Source organism: Actinia tenebrosa, unplaced genomic scaffold, assembly GCF_029948245.1.
Source record: "Actinia tenebrosa isolate PJP-AT-01 unplaced genomic scaffold, QUT_ActTen_1.0 PGA_scaffold8__29_contigs__length_14323225, whole genome shotgun sequence".
NCBI classification, from domain to species: Eukaryota; Metazoa; Cnidaria; class Anthozoa; order Actiniaria; family Actiniidae; genus Actinia; species Actinia tenebrosa.
In genome coordinates this window covers 5,613,140-5,636,770 of record NW_028292585.1, presented here as the reverse complement: position 1 = coordinate 5,636,770, position 23,631 = coordinate 5,613,140, and the positions used below count along the sequence as shown (strand labels likewise).

The 23,631-nt window shown below is 37.6% G+C and overlaps 1 protein-coding gene across 1 annotated transcript; it reads left to right on the top strand.

Annotated features, from left to right (window-relative positions):
- Positions 1 to 543: 543 nt before the first annotated feature.
- On the top strand, positions 544 to 22,662 carry LOC116287711 (tRNA (32-2'-O)-methyltransferase regulator THADA). The gene is made up of 44 exons (XM_089024014.1): positions 544 to 556; positions 945 to 1,039; positions 1,942 to 2,072; positions 2,862 to 3,025; positions 3,216 to 3,248; positions 3,599 to 3,647; positions 4,361 to 4,554; positions 5,340 to 5,428; positions 5,867 to 5,966; positions 6,282 to 6,370; positions 6,787 to 6,869; positions 7,175 to 7,240; positions 7,343 to 7,460; positions 7,847 to 7,916; positions 8,460 to 8,650; positions 9,358 to 9,441; positions 9,572 to 9,640; positions 9,721 to 9,796; positions 10,097 to 10,263; positions 10,755 to 10,910; positions 10,988 to 11,086; positions 11,495 to 11,621; positions 11,959 to 12,119; positions 12,675 to 12,997; positions 13,546 to 13,682; positions 14,121 to 14,305; positions 14,606 to 14,715; positions 15,156 to 15,288; positions 15,525 to 15,585; positions 15,697 to 15,884; positions 15,958 to 16,049; positions 16,551 to 16,640; positions 16,795 to 16,923; positions 17,394 to 17,513; positions 17,606 to 17,651; positions 17,838 to 17,953; positions 18,076 to 18,158; positions 18,536 to 19,110; positions 19,555 to 19,638; positions 19,713 to 19,756; positions 19,890 to 19,971; positions 20,248 to 20,410; positions 20,890 to 21,018; positions 21,555 to 22,662. The coding sequence occupies exons 1-44, from the start codon at positions 544 to 546 to the stop codon at positions 22,277 to 22,279; spliced, it is 6,039 nt and encodes a 2,012-aa protein (XP_088880140.1). The 3' UTR covers positions 22,280 to 22,662.
- Positions 22,663 to 23,631: the final 969 nt, after the last annotated feature.

The following is a 23,631-nucleotide window of genomic DNA, read 5'->3' as shown; positions in this document are numbered from 1 at the left end:
CTTCTAAATTTGTCGGATACTAGAAAAAAATCAAGAAAATGGGTACTCAAGCGGTATGATATGACCTGGCTTCCTCAAACCGGTACGCGGTGGTATCAACAAATCCCAGCAGCCTTTTCACACTGAAATATTTTCTGCTTCGGGTACCACATGGTGCAAATATACCAGTTTGTTTACATGTAAAATTTATCAGAAAAATAAAAGTGTCATAAAATAACATTGAATTAAATTAAAGAAAAAAAGAAAACAGAATGAAAATTCAAATCCCACAATACAAATTAATTTTAAATTAATGAAATTCCATGTGATATTTCAAGATCATTTTGCGTGTCAAAGTTATTGAATATATTTATATTTTCCTGTTGCTTACCTTTCCTTTAAGTAAGCTCTTATGTTTTTTTAAGCCGCAGACAAAGAATAAAACTTTTTTCTGTCTTTTCATTAAATTCATTTACTTTTATTTGTCTGGGTTTCCTGTGTTATTTTTAAACCACAACCACTGTCCCAAGACATCGCGGGCTTACCACGTGAGAGAATTTCAAAATGGCGGACCAAAGTAGTGTGTTTTGATTCTAAAAATTTTTTTCTATCATAAAATATGAAGAAACCAAAGCAAATCTACCACCAGAGGATTAATATTGATGATTGCTATGTCATAAAGTTGAAAGGCAAGAATTGCAATCTTTATTTTTGCGTTCTTTTTTGTAGTTTGCCATCGTTTGCGATACTTTTACTGTGTGCGTTTTTTCCCCCAACATGTATAATCATGCTATAAAATGTTTGTAACTTCAGGAATGATTTTTTGCAAAAGAGGAGAAGGGAAGGAAATTCAGCTTAGCACTTTAGAACGTTCAACGTATATACAAATCTAATTCCCAGGGGGGTAGTCAGATTGTACTTAATTTGTTCTATCTTAATATAAACGTTTTCCATTGCTGCCATAGATTTGCAACATAAATCTTCTATTTCCTTTATTGATCTGCTCTTGAAATGTTTGAATGAGATCGACAGCATAAAACAGACAGCACTATTAAAGAAGGTGAGAAATGCTTTCTAAGAGGGGAAAAGAATCATCATAAAGGAGAGAAAAGTGAATTTATGAAATGTGTTTTTGTCCCTCGGTAAAGATCTATATGTTAAGTGTATGCTACATCGATTGTATAAGCAGATTAAAAAATCTGCCTCAGTTGGGTTCTCGCGGGAAAAGTGAAAAGTGGTTTCAAAAAAAAGACAGGGACAAGGGAGAAACAACAACGAGAATATAGGGAGAAGGAAGAAGCCAACATTTTTGTTTATAACCGCCACCCAGCTAGCTCAGTTGGGAGGAGCGTCGGTCTGTTGTGCGGGAGGTCGTTGTTCAAGCATCGGCCGGACTAACACTCAGGGTCTTAAAATAACTGAAGAGAAGGTGCTGCCTTTGTAATTACATCTGCAAATGGTTAGACCTTCACCTGGCTCGGATGATCATGTTAATGGTGGTCCCATCCCTAATTAACTAGAGATGTTAACAGAGGACCACGAGTTTATCAGTTGAAATACTGTCAAGTGTTATCCTCTATAAACAAAGTTAATTTTTGTTTAAGTAAAAGCTGGATAAATTAGGGAGGAGGAAGGGAAATAATGCCAAATGAATAGGAACGGAGAAAATTTGAAATGCCTGATTTTCTCTGCTCCTTTAAGTGTGCATGATTAATAGCTTATCCAGGAAATTTATGGGAATGGCAAGATAACCAAGGGGAGGGGGGATGATGGGGGAATTGAGAGAGGAGGGGGAGACTTTTACTGCTAGCTAGGTTGCTGATCATGTAAATTATAAATACTCATATACACATAGTTAATATTTACAAGGATATCACTTAATTAATCATATGCAGTGGGGAAATAGTGCATGGTATTTTTTTCCTGCTTTATGCATTGATGTATACATACATATTATCACAGATAGGGAGTGCATTTAATGAAGTGACACTCGAAGAGGATATTACACCTGATGCTAATGTCTGCCTTGAGGTCCTCACTGAAATATTTGTTGTCCTTGACTTCAAAAACCCAACAAGAAGAGCACTGGCAAGGTGATAACATCAAAATATTAGTAGTTTATCTGTATAATTCCTTTGAAGTTAGATTAAAGGGAATAGAGGTTTTGCACTTTCACATGCTTGGGCTGCATATGGTTAGATTTCAGAATAGTAAAATCCCAGGGGGGTACTCCCCTATATTCGTTATATGGGTACGTGCTGCCAAACAGGGTATGGTTTTCAGCAATTCTACTCTGGAAAAGGGTATATAAAATCATGCTCGCTCTTAAATAGGGTATATGAAATAACGCTCTCTCCTCTCTGGAACAGGGTATCCATTTTCGCAATACCGGAACAGGTTATGATTTTCAGCGATCTTGCTCTGGAACGGGGTATGAATTTCAGCGATTTTACTCTGGAACAGGGTCAGGGTTCAGTGGGCTCAGCGGCACATCCCTGCTCTAAACAAGCAAGAGTACCCCCCGGGAGTAAAATCTGCCATCTAACATGGCTGCATGATGTCATATGGTGGTGCAAAACCTCTATACAAAAGAAATAAATAACCTTAAAATAATCATCATGCTCGTTAAATTTAAACTCTGGTTGAAGCTTAATTGAAACATTAATTTTTTTGTAATAGAAGTCCAAAATTGAGTTGGAACTATAGTTTCATGGTGACTGTTTCTTGGGGGAATTTGGAAATGGTCTACTAAAAAGTAACTGCTCATTTTCAATTGATACCATTTATCAATAAACCCCAAGAATTATAGGATAACAATAAATAAGTTATAATATACACTGTACAGGATTTTTTAACATTCTTTTTGCTACAATCTATTATAGCTTATTTGACAGCCTTCCAGAGTCATTCTATAACACTGCATCAAGAAGCTTATCTTCATCAGTGATCAAAAAGCTACAAGACTATGAAAATAAAGTAACTGCAGATGTAGATTTGAGGCCAGCTATTGATATGGTGTCTTCCCTCATGGAAAACTTTAATCTTGGTAAGCAGCTATAACTATTATAATATAACACTAATGTCAAAATGTTTTGGACGTTTCGGACGCTAGTCCTTCGTCGGAGTAAAAGAGGAATTGTATTTATAATAATATGCACAAGCAACTAGCTTGGTTCAATCTGCAGGATGAAATTTTTATAATGTAAGCAACATTTTTTCTTTTTGATATACTTTAGGAAATGATATTATCAAACTGAATGGTGAACCAGGTTAGTAAGGTTTTCAAGTTGTACTTTCAGTCAAGACTTTTAATTCTCTAAAATACCACCAAAGTCTTCAAAAAATCTACTTTCTCTCAAAAATCCTACAACGTAAATTTTCCTTGCCTATCCAACCCTCTTTTTCTCTTAAATCTATCAGCATTTTGAAAAGTTCAGCTGTAAAGCTAAAGTTGAGTGGAAAAGAAAGATTGATTGAGATAAAACCTCCAATTCTGACATTTCTACTGAATGATTATTAGTATCGATAATCCTTATGCTGCATATAGTCACATCCCTTATCACTTACTGTCCCTAAGGGTTAAAAGAGAGTGTTACTGACGGTTTTCTTTGGTTTACAGTATTGAATTTCTTGGCCACTTGCCTTCAGCATCTAGTATCTCGGGCAAGGTATATATGATTATATGTGCACATAAAATATTTATTAATATTTAATAATACTTGATTTTTTGGGGGGCCTCCAGTAAAAACAAATGCATACCTTCACCTCACCAGCACAAGCTCAAGAATGGACTACTTCAGTGATATGCCAGTCATCTTGGCTCACAATGCATTATTGGGCATGGGAGGGCAAAAAGCTTCAATACAGTAATGAGGTTGGTTGTTATTAACAGCTCGCCAAAAGAGAACAACAAAATATAAATTAAGACGGCACATCAATCACCTTAACCCATAAGAGAAAGACAAACACACAAAACACTAATATATTTTCTGTCATCCTCATTTTGTTTTGCCTCCTGACAAGATGGCCTCCATATCATCAAAATAGTCCATTGCAAGTTGTTTGGCATCCTGGGGCAGTCGTGTCTTAAGACTACAAACAGTCCTTATTTTTTCGTAGTCACTTTATTTTTCATCGATCCATCGAGCATTAGGGACCCCCTCCCCTCAGGAGGAATTCTTTCTTGGACCAAGGGAATTACAATCTAGGTGTGTTTGTACAAGTTACAAGTATGTGAAATTATCAGGGGCAAACACCTACTAGCCTTCCTATCTTCTTCCAAAACAGTCTCTTTACAGGCCAAAAACATTACCAATGAAATATTACGGTCCAATACATATAATGTATTATTTTTCTGTGAACTGTTATGTTGAATTTCTAGTGTTGCTGAAAACCCAGTTGACCAGACCACAAGAATGATGGACTGTTTAGCAACAATCAAAACGGTCATTGCTGTCCTGCAAAAGAACAGCAACAAGATAATAAAAGAAGCCCAGTCTAATGGAAGCAACTTGCATCTTTGGGTCGATCATGTGAAAGGAATCATGGAACAACTTATGCAAGTCTTAAACCAAGGTAATCATTATCATAAAATATAAATTATTAATTTAATGAACGTTTTGTTCAAATGGGTTTTAAATTTTTGGGAGAAAGGGTCACAGTCTTTTAGTTAGCGGGGAAATAGGCAAGTACAGTATCTTAAGGCCCTAAAAAGGTAAAGGTAATTTATTTTACTTCGATAATGTGGGGAGTGGTTGCCCAAATCTCCCATGCCAGGGGCACATGTTTAATGCGCTTGAAGGTGCGCCCTCTACCTCTTCTTACTATCAGTGCTCCTTTTTAGGGGTATTTAAAGCTAATTAAAGCTACACAGAATAGAGAGAAACAGGTTCATGATGATCGAACTATATATGGACCTCTAGATCTGAAGGCTGTGTACTAACCAACTGAGCTACGCCTGCTCCTGCACTAAAATAGAACTGTACCAATATTGAACCTATTTAAAAAGGCTCAATTGGGTAACCACTCCCCAAGGTTTTGTAGTAAAATAAATTACATTTTCCTTTTGTGTTTGAAAAATGAAATAAAAGTTTTTCCCCTTTCATATCTACATGTATATATCTTACTGTAGCATGCCATTTTAGATACTTGCTATTCTTGTGCTGCATGTGACATCACAAATTGTTACTATTTGTTGACTTTGAAAGAGGATTGGATCTTGGTTTTTGGTATTACATTATAACCAACACCTTTGATTTGTGTTTTCTTATTCACAGCAGCAGGGATGCACACCACCAATAATGCATAGGGTGCTTGTACGTACTGTATACACTTTAAATTTTCTTTCTGTTTTTTTACAGAATTCTTGCCAGACTGCCAAACAGCAAGCGGAATGACCCTTTGTCTAATTGTTTATTTGTTTAGTAGACGAGGATCAGTTGCTGAAGCGGTAAGAACAGAAATTTAATAGTATTATAATTAACAATATTGTATTGTTATAGAGCAGATTTTGTTTGACTGTGAAACATTATGGCACACAGCAAGGCCATATTACAGAATAGAAGATATACTTTTAATCACAGCTCTGCAAGATTTATTACCTAATCAATGTCATGCTCAGACATGGTCCTAGCATGCCACAGCACCCACAGTCCATGGTTATTGCGCAGATACACATACCATAATGGTTATGACACATTACAACATTGCAGACATCCTTTGAAACAAAATCTGCTGAGATCATGCATTGCTCAGCCAATGAAAATGTCCAGACCTGGTACCATCACAACCATAACTACATAATCATAAGAAAATTGTTAATGATAATGATATGGTCGGATATGCGGATCACGCTGTATTGTAAATCAATTCTAATTTTTTGGGGTAGGTGTTAGAGACTGTTTTTCCCCACCACGCTGAACAGAACAAACAGCAAACAACTACTCCAGATTGGATAACCAAAGTATTTCAAGCTAAAACATGGGAAGGTAAAATCTGATGTAGGATGTTTCAATGTTACATTATTACATTAATATTGTTAGTAATATTGAACAAATGTTTTTTGCTTTCGTCAATCAAAAATAATCAGTCAGTACCCTTTATGTTCTTGACTGGCGGCAGTGAAAAACCAATTTCACAACAAGCCGTTGGAATATCTGAGTTCTCAGAATATCAATCAAACTGCAGTTACTGATTTACTTTGGAATCTAATGGTTTTTGTTTTATTTATTTATTTATTTATTTAATTAATTAATTATTTATTTATTTATTTATTTATGTTTTTTTTAAATCATTTTTTGCAGTTCCCATCAGTTATAATCAGCTTTGTTTATGCCATGGCGTGTTGACTATGATCCCTCTGGAAGATCTTCTCAGTCCAATATCTCATAAGGTACATGAGAAACTTTAGAAAACCCTTGCTTTATGACTGGCAATTGCTTGCTTTCAATAGACACCACTTCCGGGCATATTTGGAATTCTTAGACCAGATGAATGGATGTGTATTCAGTGACATAAACATTGCACTGTACGACCACCCCTTCTCATTTGAAAAGATGTACTTCTCCCAGTGGCGGATCCAGGATTTTGTTCAGGGAGGTTTGCTGCGCACAAATTTAACCCAGGGAGGGGTACACCCCTTAGATTCAAATAGAATATGGTTTTCTTCGAAGTAGGGGCACAAAGTGGAACCAGGGAGGGGTGCGCACCCCCTGCGCCCCTTCCCTGGATCCTCCCCTGGTCTTCTGAATTGGAATCGGTCATCATGTATGTGGTTTTTGAATGCAAATTTTAATTCTAATTTCCCAGGATTCCAAGGACATTAATTTACAGGAAAAGCAAACGTTGATGTTTGATATGGTCTTCCCTGATCTGTGCCAGTTGTTAGAAAGGTACTAACAGTCATCATAAAACTATTGATTGAAGGTTTGGCTACACTGAGAAACTGTACTGGAATGTTTAAGTACTAACAAAGACAGGCTGGTAATAAATTTATCCTACAGGGAGATAGTGAGAAAGGAAGATAGGGAAGGAGAGAGCAAAGAAGGGTAAAGAATTGAAGATGAAAGAGATAGGGAGGGAGGAAGTAAAAAATGGAGGAACAATTATTGAAGGAAGGAAAAAAAGAAGGAAGAGGGATAAAGGTTCAGTCATTATCCTTTAGTTCATTTTGACTTTTTTTCACCTCTCCTTTCAGTTTGAAAGACTCATTTTCATGTCTATCAGCCTTCAAGGTTATAACATTGTGGGCAGAGCAAGCAAGGTGAGTCTGTCCTGCATGTACCTCTATAGATTTTCTATTGCTAGACTCTAGTTAGCAATCAAAATATGATCATGTCGTTTGAAGTGCTTTTTTCTTTCTCAGAAGAGCAGCAGAGCTTCATCTCGTGCCATATCTTCTGAAATCTCTGTTAACAGGGTCAGCAGTAATTCCTCAGAAGTTACTGTCATTTGTGTGGGATTACTGGGACCATCCTGTTGAAGTAAGATGTTTTATGATTGAAGTGTGGTATTGTTCGTTCATCATGTTTGTTCATCATTTCATTTATATATTCCTTTGAGCCATTCATTCATTTATTCATTCTTTCATTTATTTATTTATTTATTCATTCATTCATTCATCCCATTCATTCATTTATTCATTCTTTTCATTTATTTATTCATTCATTCATTCATTCATCCCATTCATTCATTCATTCATTTAGCATTCTTCCAATTCATTCTTTTTCTATTTATTTATTTATTTATTTGTTTATTTGTTTATTTATTTATTTATTTATTTATTTATTCCATTCATGCATTCCATCTATTTATCCGTCCATTCACTTAATTGTATCTTATTTTATTGCTTCTGTCATTTCATTTCAAGGTTGTCAGACATCAGACCAAGGCAATATTTGAACATGTCATCAGGACACACATGGTTCTATCAGACAAAGGTAATCATCTTTAAATCCAAAATAATACAGCTATTTCAGAAAACTGGCAAAAGTCTTGGTGCATGTTGCATACCAAGTCCAAAATGGGCGATGCAAATGCAATACTTTCTTCTGTGCTGACATTGTTTCCACATGTTTCAAAATAGATTTCAAGCTTTGTACAGTATTCAATGTGCAGCATGCAACATTAGCTCCAGCAACCTTTTTTTTGAAATTGCTTTTTTGGTATTGCTGGTTTTTCATCATTCCCAAGAGAATTAAATAACAAAAGACACGGTGGCCATGTTGGAGGATATAACAAAAGAGACTAATGATGAATCTTTTGTTACAGTGAGAATCAAAAAACCATGGACACAATAGGTAACAATAGCCTTCTGATTGGTTAAGAAACATTCTTGAATACTTTTAGATGCCCACGGTTTTTGATTTGCACTGTAAATTCATCCAACTTGGTGGCTGTGAAAACCATCAATTGGTAACAGAATTTAACCTTTATTACAATGTCAAGTTATGGAATTAAATTTTGCTATATCATTTTTTCAGAGCCTTCAGCTGATGATTTCTTGAAGAACCTAACTGGGAAACTCATTGAAGTGGGCTGGCACAGTAGAGGCATTTACGGACCACTGTGCTGTTTGACTTCAGCTGTTGGTGCAAAGACCATGCTGGGATGGTATCCATGTATTCCTGTCCAAGTGATAAACGTGCTAAAAGACAGGATAATTGCTCCTCATGTATGCAAAATGTTTTGGCTTATAGTTTTATTTAAAGGGGGTTTGATTAAAGTAAATAAAATCATGGAATAGTGGAATAATGGTTTGAAGATAATACAAGAAAGCTTGTTCACTATAATGAATGCTAAAAGAGGGCCAAAATTAATCAAGAAATAGAATAAAAATATTCGGGTTTTTGATATATATTCTGATCTAAGCATCAAGATGCTCAGAAATACTAGAAAAGCATAGGAAACAACCTTAGTTTTCAAGTATTCTCCATGCACCCCAAGTGTTTAGATAAAACTGTTTTGTCTCTTTTATAATATAACAACCACACAAATTAACAAAATGAAAATTCTGTAATTTTTTCATTATTAAGTAATTTAGATACTCCCATCTGACCATTTTATTTTATTTATTTATTTATTTATTATTTATTTATTTATTTATTATTTTATTTTATTTATTTTATTTATTTATTTGTTTATTTATTTATTTTATTTATTTTATTTATTTATTTGTTTATTTATTTATTTATTATTTATTTATTTATTTATTTATTTATTTTTTATTTTATTTTATTTTTATTTATTTTATTTATTTTATTTATTTATTTATTTATTTATTTATTTATTTATTTACTCATTTGTTTTTGATTTCAACCATTTTATAAGACCTTTTTATACCAGATTATTTCGTAACCTTGTATCATACTTTTCCTGCAGGTCATAGATTTCTTGGATGTTATTACTAAGGCTCATAAACAAGAAATCATATCTCAAGGAGATGATATGGACGGGTGGTTAAAGGTACGTTGTGTCATTAAAACACTTCTGAAAATGTATTGGTTTTGTATGTGCTCTCTTCTCTCTAAGGTACAGCTGTACGCTAGTAGCTGTAGTATTACCTGCCAATCCTCATTTATTACTTTTAAACCAGACTTGGGTTGTACCGCTTGTTAACATACTGCGCACTGAGGGGAGTCAAGAGGAGGGAGTACTGATGGAGGTAACTGGATTAGAAATTTTTCACTTCAATATTCAGTTGTTTATTACTCAGTTTCATGATATTTTTTCTGTTGCTTGTAGCACAGCCTCTCGAAGCTGTTTAAGTGTTATCCAGAAAGTCTGCAGTTTATAGTTGGTAGTCTAAGTTGCAAGCAAGGTACTCATTATTCATTCATCTATCGACTCATCTATCCCTCCTACCATCCATCCATCCCTCTCACCATCCCTACATCCATCCATCCATCCATCCATCCATCCATCCATCCCTCTCACCATCCCTCCCTCCCTCAATCCATCCATCCATCAATCCTTCCCTATCACCATCCCTCCCTCAATCCATCCATCCATCCATCAATCCATCCATCCATCCCACCCATTCAACCATTCATCCATCCATTCATTCATTCATCCATTCATTCATCAATGCTTACTTAGTTATACATTTTCATTTTCATAGACAAACATGTTGAAATCTTGATGACCTGCCTGAAGACAGCCCGAAGACTGGGAATAATCAAAGTCAACAACAATACAAATAAAACAGACATACAGGCCGAGGACGTCTGGGGAGGAGTAGTTCCAGTAGATTGGCTAAAGAAGGCTTTATGTCATGTTGAGAACCAGGTAGACTTCATCAGTAAAATTATGACGTATTTCCGGTTTATCCTCGTTGCCAGGGCTTTAGTCCCTGGGCTTTATGCATGAGAGGCTTTCCAACCAGATAAGGACCTGGGAACAAGGACGCTTGTCTCTAATCATTCTCGTTCCCAGATCCTCCTCGGTTGTCGTTCCTCCCCGTCAGAGGCTCTGGGAAACCCTACAAATTCTCGCAATTTGATTGGCTTTTAAGAAGAACAATAGATCTACTTTTTGATTGGATAATCAAGGACAAATAGATATTTTTGTTTGCCATTTGTAGATTTCACAAAGCCAAAGGCTTGTCCATGCTTGTCCTGGCTTTTCTTGGAAAGAGTTCAAGCATGTGCCGTGAGGACGCGGTCGCAATATTCATTACTTCCGGTTGTAGGGTTCCCAGAGCCTCTGACGGGAAGGAACGACAACTGAGAAGGATCTGGGAACGAGAATGGTCTCTAATTAATTGGTTTTTTTTCCAGACACGTTTAGATGCCTTGGGTCTGTTGTGTGACTCGCCACGTACCACTGAACCCATCAGCCTGATAGATCTTGCGTTACTCAAAGTATTTCTGCCGCTAAATATGAACAACCAATCACCGTCGTTTAGACAGCAGTGCGTCACACATCTGAAGAAGGTAAGTTACAAAAAAATCTACACTTGACAGACTGTTGCATAAATATTATATTTTTTATTTCGTTCTTGTTTTTGTAGTTATTGACTAGGATGAAGGAGTGTATTCGTATAGAAGTGAAAAAATTAGAGAAAACAAGAGAATCGCTAGAGGAAAGCCAACGCTTGGAATCTTATAAGGTATTTTTAAAAATGAATGAACGAATAAATGGATGAATAAATTGATGCTAGAGGGAATTAAAGATGAAGTGAGTGGGTGAATCGATAAATAAATGAATGGATGGATGAATAAATGAATGGATGGATAAATAAATGAATGGATGGATGAATAAATGAATGGATGGATGAATAAATGAATGAATGGATGAATAAATGGATGGATGGATGAATGAATGGATGGATAAATGAATGGATGGATGGATGAATGAATGAATGAATGGATGGATAAATGAATGAATGGATGAATGAAGGAATGAATGAATGAATGAATGATTCATTCGTTATTGATTGAAACAATAGAGATTTAAAAGAAAAGAGGTACAGTATTACTAAGATCTAGTGCTCTAATATTCTCATTTTTTATGCCAGGAATTTCTTCACTGGTTCTCTGATATCCTCTTCGCTTCACTGTTCCCAGGAGCATCATTCACTCGTCGCGTCACATCACTCCATTACCTTAAGCTCTTGAGTACAATATTCAACAATGATAAGACAGGTAAAAATACAGCTCTACAATCATAATAAAACCGTAGTATCTTTTGGGAAATAGATAGAAAAGGAAATCACGGTTGTTTTCAATATCACGTGCAGATTCACAAAACAGAATTTGCTGTCTCGAAATCATGGATATTGCAAAACAAGAAATTGGGAAATGGAAAACTGGAAAAAGATTAGTTTATCGTTTAATTTCAAAACATGCTTAAATTTTTGGAAAATGTACTGCATTGTAATTTCGTAAACAATTTTTTTGTAGTTGGAGCACATAGCTGTGCTTTGTAAGAGGCTATACACATGCTTTATTTGATCATCATTGTTGACTGAATATTTCTTAGTTAAGGGAAAGATATCAGCTGAGCTGTTTGTGTTTGATGATGTGATGACTGATGATAACATCGCAGTGTTATTAGAATGTTTTAACGATACCTACGAAGTTAACAAGACCTTGGCTTATGAATTACTTACAAATGGTTCCCCAAAGTCATTGCCTTTCCAGGTATGAGTCTTTTCCTGTTGCTTCTTTCTTCTTCTTATTCATTACTTTAAGATACAGTTTGTGGAAATGTATGGGAGCCAACCGAATTACAAAGCACAAAGGACGTGAAAACACAAAGTAACAACAACATTTGCACCCCCACACCACACAACCTGACACCATATCACACCATCCCCACCCCACCCCACACAACCTGACACCATTACACACACCTTACCACGCAACACAACCTGACACCATATCACACCATCCCCACCCAACCCCACACAACCATACACCATACCACACCATCCCCACCCCACCCCACACAACCTGACACCATATCACACCATCCCCACCGTACCCCACCCCACCCCACACAACCCAACACCATACCACACACCTTACCACACCAGATCTGCACATGTTCATCAATTTGAAGAGGAAAATAATCTATTATTCTATTGTTAGCTCTATTTTTATTTGTTTCTCCCTTCCTTTCCCCACCCCCTCCACCCCCCCCCCCCCCACCCCTTCCCAGCCGCTCATCAACTTACAAACCCATTTTCATTCCAGACTCCAGAGGTCCTTCAGCTATTGCAACAGAAAATAAGTCGTCTAGTGTCCAGTCCCAGAGCTGTAGACGCATCCACTGCCAGTATTACTTTGAAGATTTTGATTGACAGATGCTTGTTGCCGCTCTACCCAGAATCCTCCACAAGTCTAAGAAATTCTGGAGACATAGATTCTCAAGCCTGTCGAGTCATCTGTTACCTTCTCTCAAGTTTAAGGAAACAAAGCTTGGTTGCCGAGACAAGTCTTCATCAGGCCTCTTACCAAGCCCCAATGCACGGCCTGGTTTACTGTTTACGTGAGGTACTTGGGCATATCAAGTTAAGGTAGGGAAATTGGACTAATATTAACCTGTGACCATGACAGTGCAGAGACCAAGAGATGTGATTGGATGAACAAAACTCTCATTCGCTGTGATTGGTTCAAAGGATGTTGTCACTCTGTACCGTGACGGTGCCCTATGCCATGACGTTTCACAGTCCTACGAGATCTACTCTAACGCAGTTGGACCATCATGGTCATGCACTATTGCAGGATGATAACAGTGTGCACTTGATTCCATCCTTCCATCTTTGCCCAGTTTTAAGAGTATTTAAACTGCTGAGTTTTGGTTTAACCTGCGTTCCATTTGCGCTTAAAAAAACGCATCCTTTTTTCACGAGGGTAGCACTTAATAGCCAGTGGCTAACAAACCTGTGGCCCTCATTCCGTGATCGAATTGGAATTTAGGAGTTGATTTTTAGAAAATTGAATGAAGATCGATTTATTTGATCAGCAGACAAAACTCTGTAACATTCAAGTAGTCTTCTTGTTACAGACACTTTCTCTGTTCTCTTGAGTGTCATCACTGTAGTCTATTGTTTTTTTCTACTAGTCATTTCTCCAGCGATACATCCTGGCAGCAGTTAGTATCCAGTCTCCTGGACGAGTGTTTCCATGTCTCAGATCTTGTATCACCAGTAGTCACTTGCAGTTCTCCAGAAGGTCACTTGATCGATGAAGAATACGATGGTGAGTAATACAATCAGTGTTTGACCACCTTTTGGAGCAGATAATGAGATTCAAAGACTTTTATTTTTATTTGTTTTTGTGGCATGGCTGTAAAGTAGCTTTTAGCTAATTAGCCCATTGACCACGGTAAATAAAGGTTATTATTATTATTATTACTATTATCATCATCATCATCATTTATCAGCTGATTAAAGCCCAGAGCCTGCGTGGTTGTACGAAGGGTGGATAGAGCTGTAAGACGAATAAATCCTTATCCAGTGGATAAGTCGATGCTGTTATCCAATAAATTTATTCACTGGAAAAGATTTATCTGTTGGATAGCGCTGTCTACCCTTTGTACAACCGGGCCCAGAAGTTGTAATACTAAGTTTTGTTATCCTCTTTATCCATTGATTGTGTTGTCTTCCATTCGTGGCCTCGATCTTACTATGTGATCAGATGACACAGATTTGACATCTGTCCCAGAAGATGACCCAACTAGTTCTGAGGTGTTTAACAATTCATCTCAAGTGTTGTTGGTCTGTTGTTGGAGAACGATGAAAGAAGTTGCTTTGATTCTGGGTGACATAGTACAAAATGCTCCGATCAAGGCAGAAGAATCTGGGTTATTGACCCCAAAACAGGTAAATATGGTGCAACTAGAGAATCATGGGTGGCGGCGTAGTGGTAGTAAGCTTGCCTCTCACCTCTGGGGTCTCAGGTTGAATTCGTGTACTTGGTATTACATGAGAGTGGAATTTGTTAGGTCTCTCCCTTGATTCTATGGTATTTCTCTAGGTTCTCCCATTTTCCTAACTTCCGATTCAATCTGTGAGTTAGCCATGCCCTGACTTGATCAGCCGAAAGGTTATTATAGTCCTTTGAGAGGAAAGGGAGAGCAATATTCATGATGCAAAATAATATTGCACTGTTTTTCCCATCAGGTTCATCAGATTGGTGACTTCTTTACCACAGTTCTCCTCACCTCAAAACATCGTGGAGCATTTGAACTAGCTTACACTGGTTTTGTTAAGCTGTGTAGCACCTTGTGGATGTAAGTGGATTTTTGTCTGTTAGATACTAGCAGTGACACTAGCTGATTGTCATTTTTCATGAATTCTGACTGGTTACACTACGTTACACCACACCACACCACACCACACCACACCACACTACACTACACGACATCACACCACCCTACACCACACTCCAGTACGCCACACCACAATACACCACTTTACATTACATTACACCACACCGCAATACACTATGCCACAGTACACCACAGCACACCACATCAGACTTCACTACAGTACACCACATCTTACCGCTCTACACCACATTTCACTACACCACACCACATCACACCAGACCCACACCACACCACACAAAACACCACACCACAATACACTACACTACACCACACCAGACCCACACCACACCACACCACAATACACTACACTACACTAAAAAAATGTTTTTTTTTTCTATTAGCTGTGAAGATGCCTCTCTTCGTCAGTTGCCACATCAATGGCTGTCCTCACTAATGTCAGACATCACAGCTAGTGTACCATCTGAGATCTTCTGTGGTACCAGACGTAGTGCCGGGGTTCCATTCTTTGTCCAGGTAAGTAACATGTCTCGACCACAAAAAATAATGGGTAAAAGAATTTGGCAACCTTAACTTGATGGCTCTAGATCTTTGTTCATGTCTAACTAATTGGCCATAAAATTGTCCCACTCCATTGATGATTCCATTTTGGTATTTTCTTCTTCTCATCATTTGAACTTTCTATTTCCCTGTACCATTTCATTTAAAAATAATATTTTTTTAAAATTAGGCCACATATTTTTTTCTCTTAGGCAATTGTAACAACAGAACCTATGACTGCAGGCAAAGCAAGTTTCAAACGTTTAATGACAGGTATGTCAGTATACATGTAACAATGTGTCACATGTCAGGACATGTGATGATCAAATTGGCCTTGTAACCTATCGTGAATCCCAAGCTAGAGGTCATTTTTATTTATTGCAGATCTTATTGTGATAGCCGAGCAACCAATTGATAAGAATGTACCAAAAGATTCAACTATACCACAAGTCCATGCCAGAAACATCCTTCGAGCTCTGTATCGTGACACGCGCCTTGGTGAAGATGTCTTTCCTTTTGTTGCCAGTGGACTCATGATAGCGGTCAGAGGTTTTCTATCTGACAGTTGGGCGGTAAGCAAATTGATTAATTTTAAAAGCATTCAAATGAACCAGACTAAAGCTGTTAGGATTTTTGTTTCAACAGATACGGAATTCTTCAACTCTACTGTTTAGCGCTTTGATGACAAGAATTTTTGGTGTGAAGAAGTCAAAAGATGAGCATTCCAGGAGAAACTGGTGAGAATTGTTTTAGTCATTCAACTATCCATCCATCCATCCATCCATCCACCCATCCATCCACCCACCCACCCACCTGACCAACCCACCCACCCACCTGACCAACCTACCCACCCTTCCATCCACCCACCCACCCACCTGACCAACCCACCCACCCACCCACCTGACCAACCCACCCATCCATCCACCCACCCATCCATCCACCCACCCATCCATCTACCCACCCACCCATCCACCCACCCATCCATTCATCCACCCACCCATCCATTCATCCATCCATCCATCCATCCATTCTTTTCCATCTTCCTTCCTTCCTTCCTTTCTTTTTTTCTTTCTTTCTTTCTTCCTTTCTTTCTTTCTTTCTTTCTTTCTTTCTTTCTTTCTTTCTTTCTTTCATTCTTCATCCATTTAATCATTCATTGATTCAAATTCATCTATTCATTCGACTCCTCCATTCATTCGTTTTTTCATTCTCGTTTTCAAAATTGTCGATTTTTTCAGCATGACTGGTCGAGAATTTTTCACAAGGTTTCCTGAATTGCATTCCTTTCTCTTGGAAGAAATGAAGAAAGCAACAGAAGCCATTGAAAAGTGAGTATCCAAACAGGATCTTAGTATACAACTGGGCAGTTATGTTCTGTGTTGTTTCACTCCTTCGGGAGTTATTAGAAATAATAACTTATAGGTATAATATTAATAATTAAATATTATATAATATTGCTCTTTATATTCCTCTGTTTCTTAGATCTTTGGCTCTCGACCTTCATCCAAGTCTTTATCCAGTCCTTGTCCTGCTGTCAAGGTTGTACCCGTCTTCCATGGATGGGGTTGACTCCACCCTTAACATGTCTGCCTTTATTCCTTATGTCATAAGGTAATTCCTTAAACCACCCTCCACACTCAGCCATATGCACGTCACCTGACCAAAAAGACACAGGCAACCCAAAAATGTGGTGCACAGCTTAACTAAGACCACAGATGGCCTAATGAAGGCTTTCCTTAGTATAACGAAGTTGAAAACTGTTTGAAAACAAACTGATTAAAAACAAACTGGTTGAAATCATACTGGTTGAAGATTCATTCGAGTTTGTTGCGTTACGTATGTACTAGCCATATTTGGAATGATGTAAGTGATCACGCAACAGTATTCGTAATTTGAAGAATAAATCAGTTCTGCTCCAGATTTTGTGCTGTTTAGTTGTGTTTTTGTTTAGTTCAAGTTTTAGTTTTAGTTTCACTTATTTTCCTGCAACCTATCTTGGAAAAGACCTGCAATGAGTTTCATCATTCTTGCCGTTCAACATCCACTTGGTCACATTAGTATTTTTTGTTTATTTGTTTCAGGTGTGGTGGTAGTTCAGTGCTCAAGACACGTGCCATGGCTGCCCGTGCTATCGTACCGTTAGTTGCTGGAGAGTGTTTAGTACAAGTGTTGCAAGACCTCATGAACTCACTCCCTGTCAGGTAGGTATGGGATAACAATGTTTGTCAAGTTATAGTCTGCGTAGCTTTATGCAGGTTATGAGTTCATGTTGTTATAAACTACTTGTTTACAGATTAGTCAGTGTTGAACAAAACAAGATGCATGGTACTTTACTACAGGTACAATTAAAATAACTCTTCTCTTCTCTTCTCTTCTCTTCTCTTCTCTTCTCTTCTCTTCTCTTCTCTTCTCTTCTCTTCTCTTCTCTTCTCTTCTCTTCTAATATTACTTCTATGGTGCCTTGTTGCTTCTCACTTTTATTTAATATCCATTACCAACTCTATTTTCATTCCCATATAATTCAGATCCAACATCTTGTGCACGAGCATCTTGTCGAGGCAACTCCGTCAGAAAACATCAAGAGTCTGGTAACAAGTAAGGTGCTACAGCTTTTTGATAAGTTAAGCTGGATCGCGGACAGGTATGTAAGGGTGTATTAATAACCTTATACACAAAAAACATCCATAGTACAGTTGTTCTTGAATGGTAGAGAATAAATGTCAGCAACATCCCTTATTATCTTACTCATTCTTTATTTTTTAGTTCAAATCCTTGTGCCATGACTTGTGCAGTTTTCCTGGACATTACCTTCAAACTGTTCATTTGTCTGGACTGGCAGACAACAGGTATGTCATAAAATTCTAGTTACGAGGTGAAGGGAAGCGTGAGGGGTAGTGTCAGTAATTTGTTCGAAGATAGTAAGATATTAATTGCTGATAATTCACTTAAAAAAAGAAAGCGTGCAAGGGATTCTGGTAGTAGTAGTAAAATGGAAGAAAGAAATAATAAATGAGAATGAAACAAGGCTGCGCAACCAAATCAAAACTGTCCTCGACATTACAAGACTTGGATGGGAGTTAAAAACTCTGAAGTGGTTTTAAATTATCTCTGGTGAGAAAGAATAACTGTTTAGCTGTTAATAACTGTTAATAACTGTTTTAATAACTGTTTTAATAACTGTGAAAATAAAATGAATCTTAAGGACTTGTACGTTTTTTTTCAGGCCTAAAATGTAAACACTTGAGTACACATACCACGGACAACGTATTGCACATGCGCAGATACATTACCCATACTGCTCTACGTGAATTTACAATAGTAAGACCCAGACCTCGCATGACCGTATCTGTCGGCGAAGTTCTCGTCAAGGAAATTTGTGCACGAATCTGCTTGAAAGCTGTCAGCGCGTGTGGTATGAATAGTGGGGCAGATTCGGGATCCGATCAAGAACACGTACGAGAAACTATGAACTGTACACAAGAAAATATGGTTAAAAGAATGTCATTTCAAACACCAAATCACCATCAAGTGATAAAATGCCTCCTAAATTCACAAGATTACGAAGTACGCCTTGTCACGCTAGAACACTTGAATACCTACCTGTCACGCAATCACTCACTGTCACGTAATGTAGATATAGCCAGTTACCATGGTAACCATGATAATGGGGAGATCCTAGATGGTCTGACGGAGGCTTTGGAGGGAGTTGTTTTAGCAGAGAGTCATTTGGAAGACATAGCAGTTGATGTACTGGAGATGGCGATGGAGAGAGAACAGCATCTGGACTGCTTGGGACAGGTAACACTTTTCATCAACGCATGCGTACAAAACGTATGCATTGGCGTGGAATAATTTGCAGCCAGACTTACAAAATGCAGAGACGTTTTTCCCTTGTGTCATTAGAAACTGCCATCCATCCATCCATCCATCCATCCATCCATCCATCCATCCATCCATTCCTTCCATCCATCCATCCATCCATTCCTTCTATCTATCCATTCCTTCCTTCCATCCATCCATCCATTCCTTCCATCCATCCATCCATTCCTTCCATCCATCCATCCATCCCTTCTATCTATCCATCCATTCCTCCATCCATCCATTCCTTCCATCCATCCATCCATCCATTTCGTCCATCCATCCATCCATCCATTATTTTTTCCCACACTTTGTTATCCTGCATTAAAGCATTCCCAAGAATGTGACACATGTCAATTAACAACTTTTTCTCCACCCCCTAAGGTCTATGAGGTGTTGTCCCTTGTGGTGGGTTACCTGTGTTTTCCAATCACCTTTTCAACAAGCAGAACAGTCTCTCTGGTCGAGGTAAGTTTAATTGTGACTCTTCCTAAACTAGAACGCCGCAAAAATATTTTATTTATTTTGAATTTTCTTTCCAGTGTTGGCAGCACGTCTTGCAGCAAGCACAAAGATCTGGTCAGAGGTAAGCTCCAGCATAATGATCATGATAAATCAGACAAAAATATTTTTGTAAATGAGCAATTATGACTTTTTTTTTTTTTTTTTTTTTTTTCAATTGTATTTTTCTTCATCAAATTTACTTTTTTTTGATACAGGGATAGTGTGAGGTGTGCTCTTCTTCATTTCCTCTCGTCCATGGCTGAAAAAGTGTATCAAAAGCTCATCAATGCTAATGACGTGAGTTATCAATTCATTTTTCTAACATATTTAAGGATTAAGAGGAACAAGATTTTATCGATACCTCTGGCTTATCAAAGTCAACGTACTGCCAACTTACTGATAGAATTGGGATAAAACATCTTGGGTTTTGTGGAATAACACGGAAAACCCGAAGAAAACCCTTGAAGCAAGGGTGATACATAACACACTCTACTCATATGAGATGCCAAGTCCAGGAATTGAAACCAAGACTCTGGAAATAAGATTTATTGAGATATTGCATTTTTCTTTCAGGACGATATTAAAACTAAGACCCTAGATGCTGTCCTGTCACTAAACGAGTTATTAAAGTCCACAAGTGAGGAGCACCAGAGTATTGATGTTAGATATAAAACAGCTGATATACTATCGAACGGTTCTCTGAGCTCTCTAATGTGGGATCCTTCAAGGCAACTAGGTTGGTTTTCTTAGCTGTATATGTGAAATTTGAAATTTCAACTAAGCGCTTTCCAATGACCGCATTTTAGACCTCAGAAAGGACTCTTTCGTGTCCTTATCCCTCCCCACTTTCTTAAAATTTACTCCACACAACTCTCAGCCCACATGTCGATTTTTGCGGCGGAAGGAAATCCTGAATAAAACCGAAGAAAACCTCCCGAAGCACAGAAGAGAAAAAACACGTCAAAGAAACTCTATTCACGTGATGCCCGAGTCAAGGGACTGATCCCACAACCCCCTTGAAACCACAGCTACTGTAGCAGAGAAAATTAATTCTTTTTCCTTATCCATTGGAAGCCATATGAAAAATAATAAGTTCGGTGGGGTGTTGAAAAAGGGGGTACCCATCGTTTCAGGAGAGAGGGGTGGCTGAAATTTGGATTAATTTGTGGAAGATGACCAGAATTTTATAACAAATTGGTTGTGTTCATTTTCCAGGGTACTTTCCTCTAGACCTGTGGAGTGTTGTTATTCGTCTTCTTCATGATGATGATAGTTCTGTCAGAGATTGCATGACTAGTGTGTTGTCAGTACAGCCTTCAACTCTTGATGTCCACAACAAACCAGGTAAAGTTAACTAACAATTTTGAGGATGTCAGTGAGAGAGAGGAGCGATAAGAAAGTGCCGAGGTATAGACTCCGTTATGCAACGAACTGCAAAACCATCAAAGAGGAGGGCTCGTGCTCCTTTTCTTTCTTCCTCGTTCTCATTTCTGACTTTTGGGCAGAGAAAAACCCAGAGAAGAACAAGAAAGAACTAGTTTCACTGAGATCAAGTTCGGTGATCTAACCTGCGTTGCATTGGTAAGGAAGCCAACGCTTCAACTCGACTCCTACCTGTCACTCTTCCCATTTTAGTATTTCACTCTTCTAGTTAATTAGCACGGAGCAGTATAAATTAATTCTACTTTGGACTCTTGGAAGACAAATTTTACCCCACACCCCTTCCCTGGTGGCAGTAATGTTCTTGCTCCTTTTCCTAGCTGCTTACTTCATATCACAGCAGCAACGGATTTCACCCAGAAGTTAACTACTGCAACGTGATAATGAGTACTCTTTGGGGATATATTACAAATACAATTTGCATTTCTCCCCTTTTTTAGAATCTTCAAGTTTGCCTACACTTGCCATTGAGGTAGTTCTGGACCGTGTGTGGAGTGAGTTCTACATCAGAGAGTCAGATGCAACATTACACTGGATATTGGAATGGATCACGGCAAAGCGAGCTTCTAGAACTGCGGGTACACCCATTGGAGCATGTCCAGAAGCACCCTCTGAGCATGCTTCAAAAATCGATCTTCTTTTCGAGAAAAATTCTTTGAATTCTTACCAGGAGAAGGAAATCATCGCTGAGGCTGCACTCAAAACCTTAAAGAATCACCAGAGAGAGATATCTGAACCCGGAAGTGACATAGTAGATGACGTCAATAAGGAAGCCATTGAAGTGCTCGAGAAAATAACTCATGAAAGTAGTTCAAATTTTTCTGGTTCATTTTCAAGGATTTATCTAAGTGTGTTGGGACTAACTGCAGCTGAAGTTATAGCAACAGCTTCGTCTATAATCCAATTATCAGAAAATAAAATTGGAGTTGCAGAATCTGAAGTTATTCACAATCCAAATTCCTGCAGTCCTTGTCCAACCAGGTCGAATATCCCGTCTCGACAGATTACAGAAACAGTCGAGAAATTGAAAACTATTATGGAAACACTTTGTTCAAGGATACATATGAAAAAGGAGCTAGAAAATGCAATGGACCAACCTAAATTACGAAAAGCTTTACGGGAACTTTCATTTCTTTCTAATATTGATATACACTTATTTCAATAAAATTAGTCACCAGAAAAGCTACAAAGCTGAGGCCGACAAGGATTATGGGTAGATACATTTTACATGTTTTAACCGCTTGATAACTGTTGATGGACTTGAGATCTTCTACCAGTTACAAGTTCACCTTCTCTGAGCATCCTCAACTGCTGCAGTTTGTATCAAAAGCTTTACTTGTTGGATCAGTATAAAACATTTTCCCATGATCCACAGCTTTCGGTTTTTGGTGACTAACTTTATTGAAATAAGTGTATGACAGGAACAATTATTTTCATTAACAACACAAATCAATAGCATTTTAATTTATGATAGTAAATACCCAAGCCAAACAATATTTTTAGATTGTTTTTAAAAATTGTACAATAAACTTTAAGATTTTGACCGTTCTCATAGTATCTTTTTACATTCCGCTGTGATAAGTAATAATAATAATAATGATGATGATGATAATAATAATGATGATAATAATAATGATGATGATGATGATGATAATAATGATGATGATGATAATAATAATGATGATAATAATGATGATGATGATGATAATAATAAAAATGATGATGATGATGATAATGATAATAATGATGATGATGATAATAATAATAATGGAAGTTTCTTATAAAGCACATTTCAAGTATCTCAATGCTCTTCACAATCATGATCAGTGGAGGACTTTACGGGCTGCATATTGAGGCGCTATTAGCAGCCGTGCAACTTACAATCATGAGTGATTTGCTAGTACATTAGTGTTATGCCTCCAAATTGGGATAGGCTGTTGAACCGGGAGACAATCCCCTACTCTTACACGAATAATTCAACAGGTTCTTTTATGTCCCCCATTTACTGTAGGTTAGGAAGGGTTGGGAGACAGGGCCAATGGTTTTAAGTTCTTGTCCAAGAAGACTGAAGGTCTAACCATTTGCAGATGTAATTACAAAGATGCATTATTTATGAAGGGTGCAAAATAGGTCATATTTTTGGCCATTTTTGGGCAAAAAGCATGGACTATAGCCCATGGTTTTGACCGATTTTGGACCATTTTCACACCTTTTGAAAAAATATGCATTATTTATGAATGGATGCAAAATAGGCCATTTTTGGCCATTTTCGGGCAAAAAGCATGGGCTATAGCCCATGGTTTTGACCGATTTTGGACCATTTTCACACCTTTTGAAAAAATATGCATTATTTATGAATGGATGCAAAATAGGCCATTTTCGGGCAAAAAGCATGGGCTGTAGCCCATGGTTTTGACCCATTTTGGACCATTTTCACACCTTTTGAAAAAATATGCATTATTTATGAAGGACGCAAAATACGTCATTTTTGGCCAATTATGTGCAAAAAGCATGAAC

Bases quoted from the DNA above. Each gene is read 5' to 3' on its own strand.
- LOC116287711 (XM_089024014.1), top strand. The intron at 15,586-15,696 runs GTATGTCAGTAT...TATTTATTGCAG, and splicing joins TTTCAAACGTTTAATGACAG to ATCTTATTGTGATAGCCGAG. The intron at 18,159-18,535 runs GTATGTCATAAA...GTTTTTTTTCAG, and splicing joins TCTGGACTGGCAGACAACAG to GCCTAAAATGTAAACACTTG.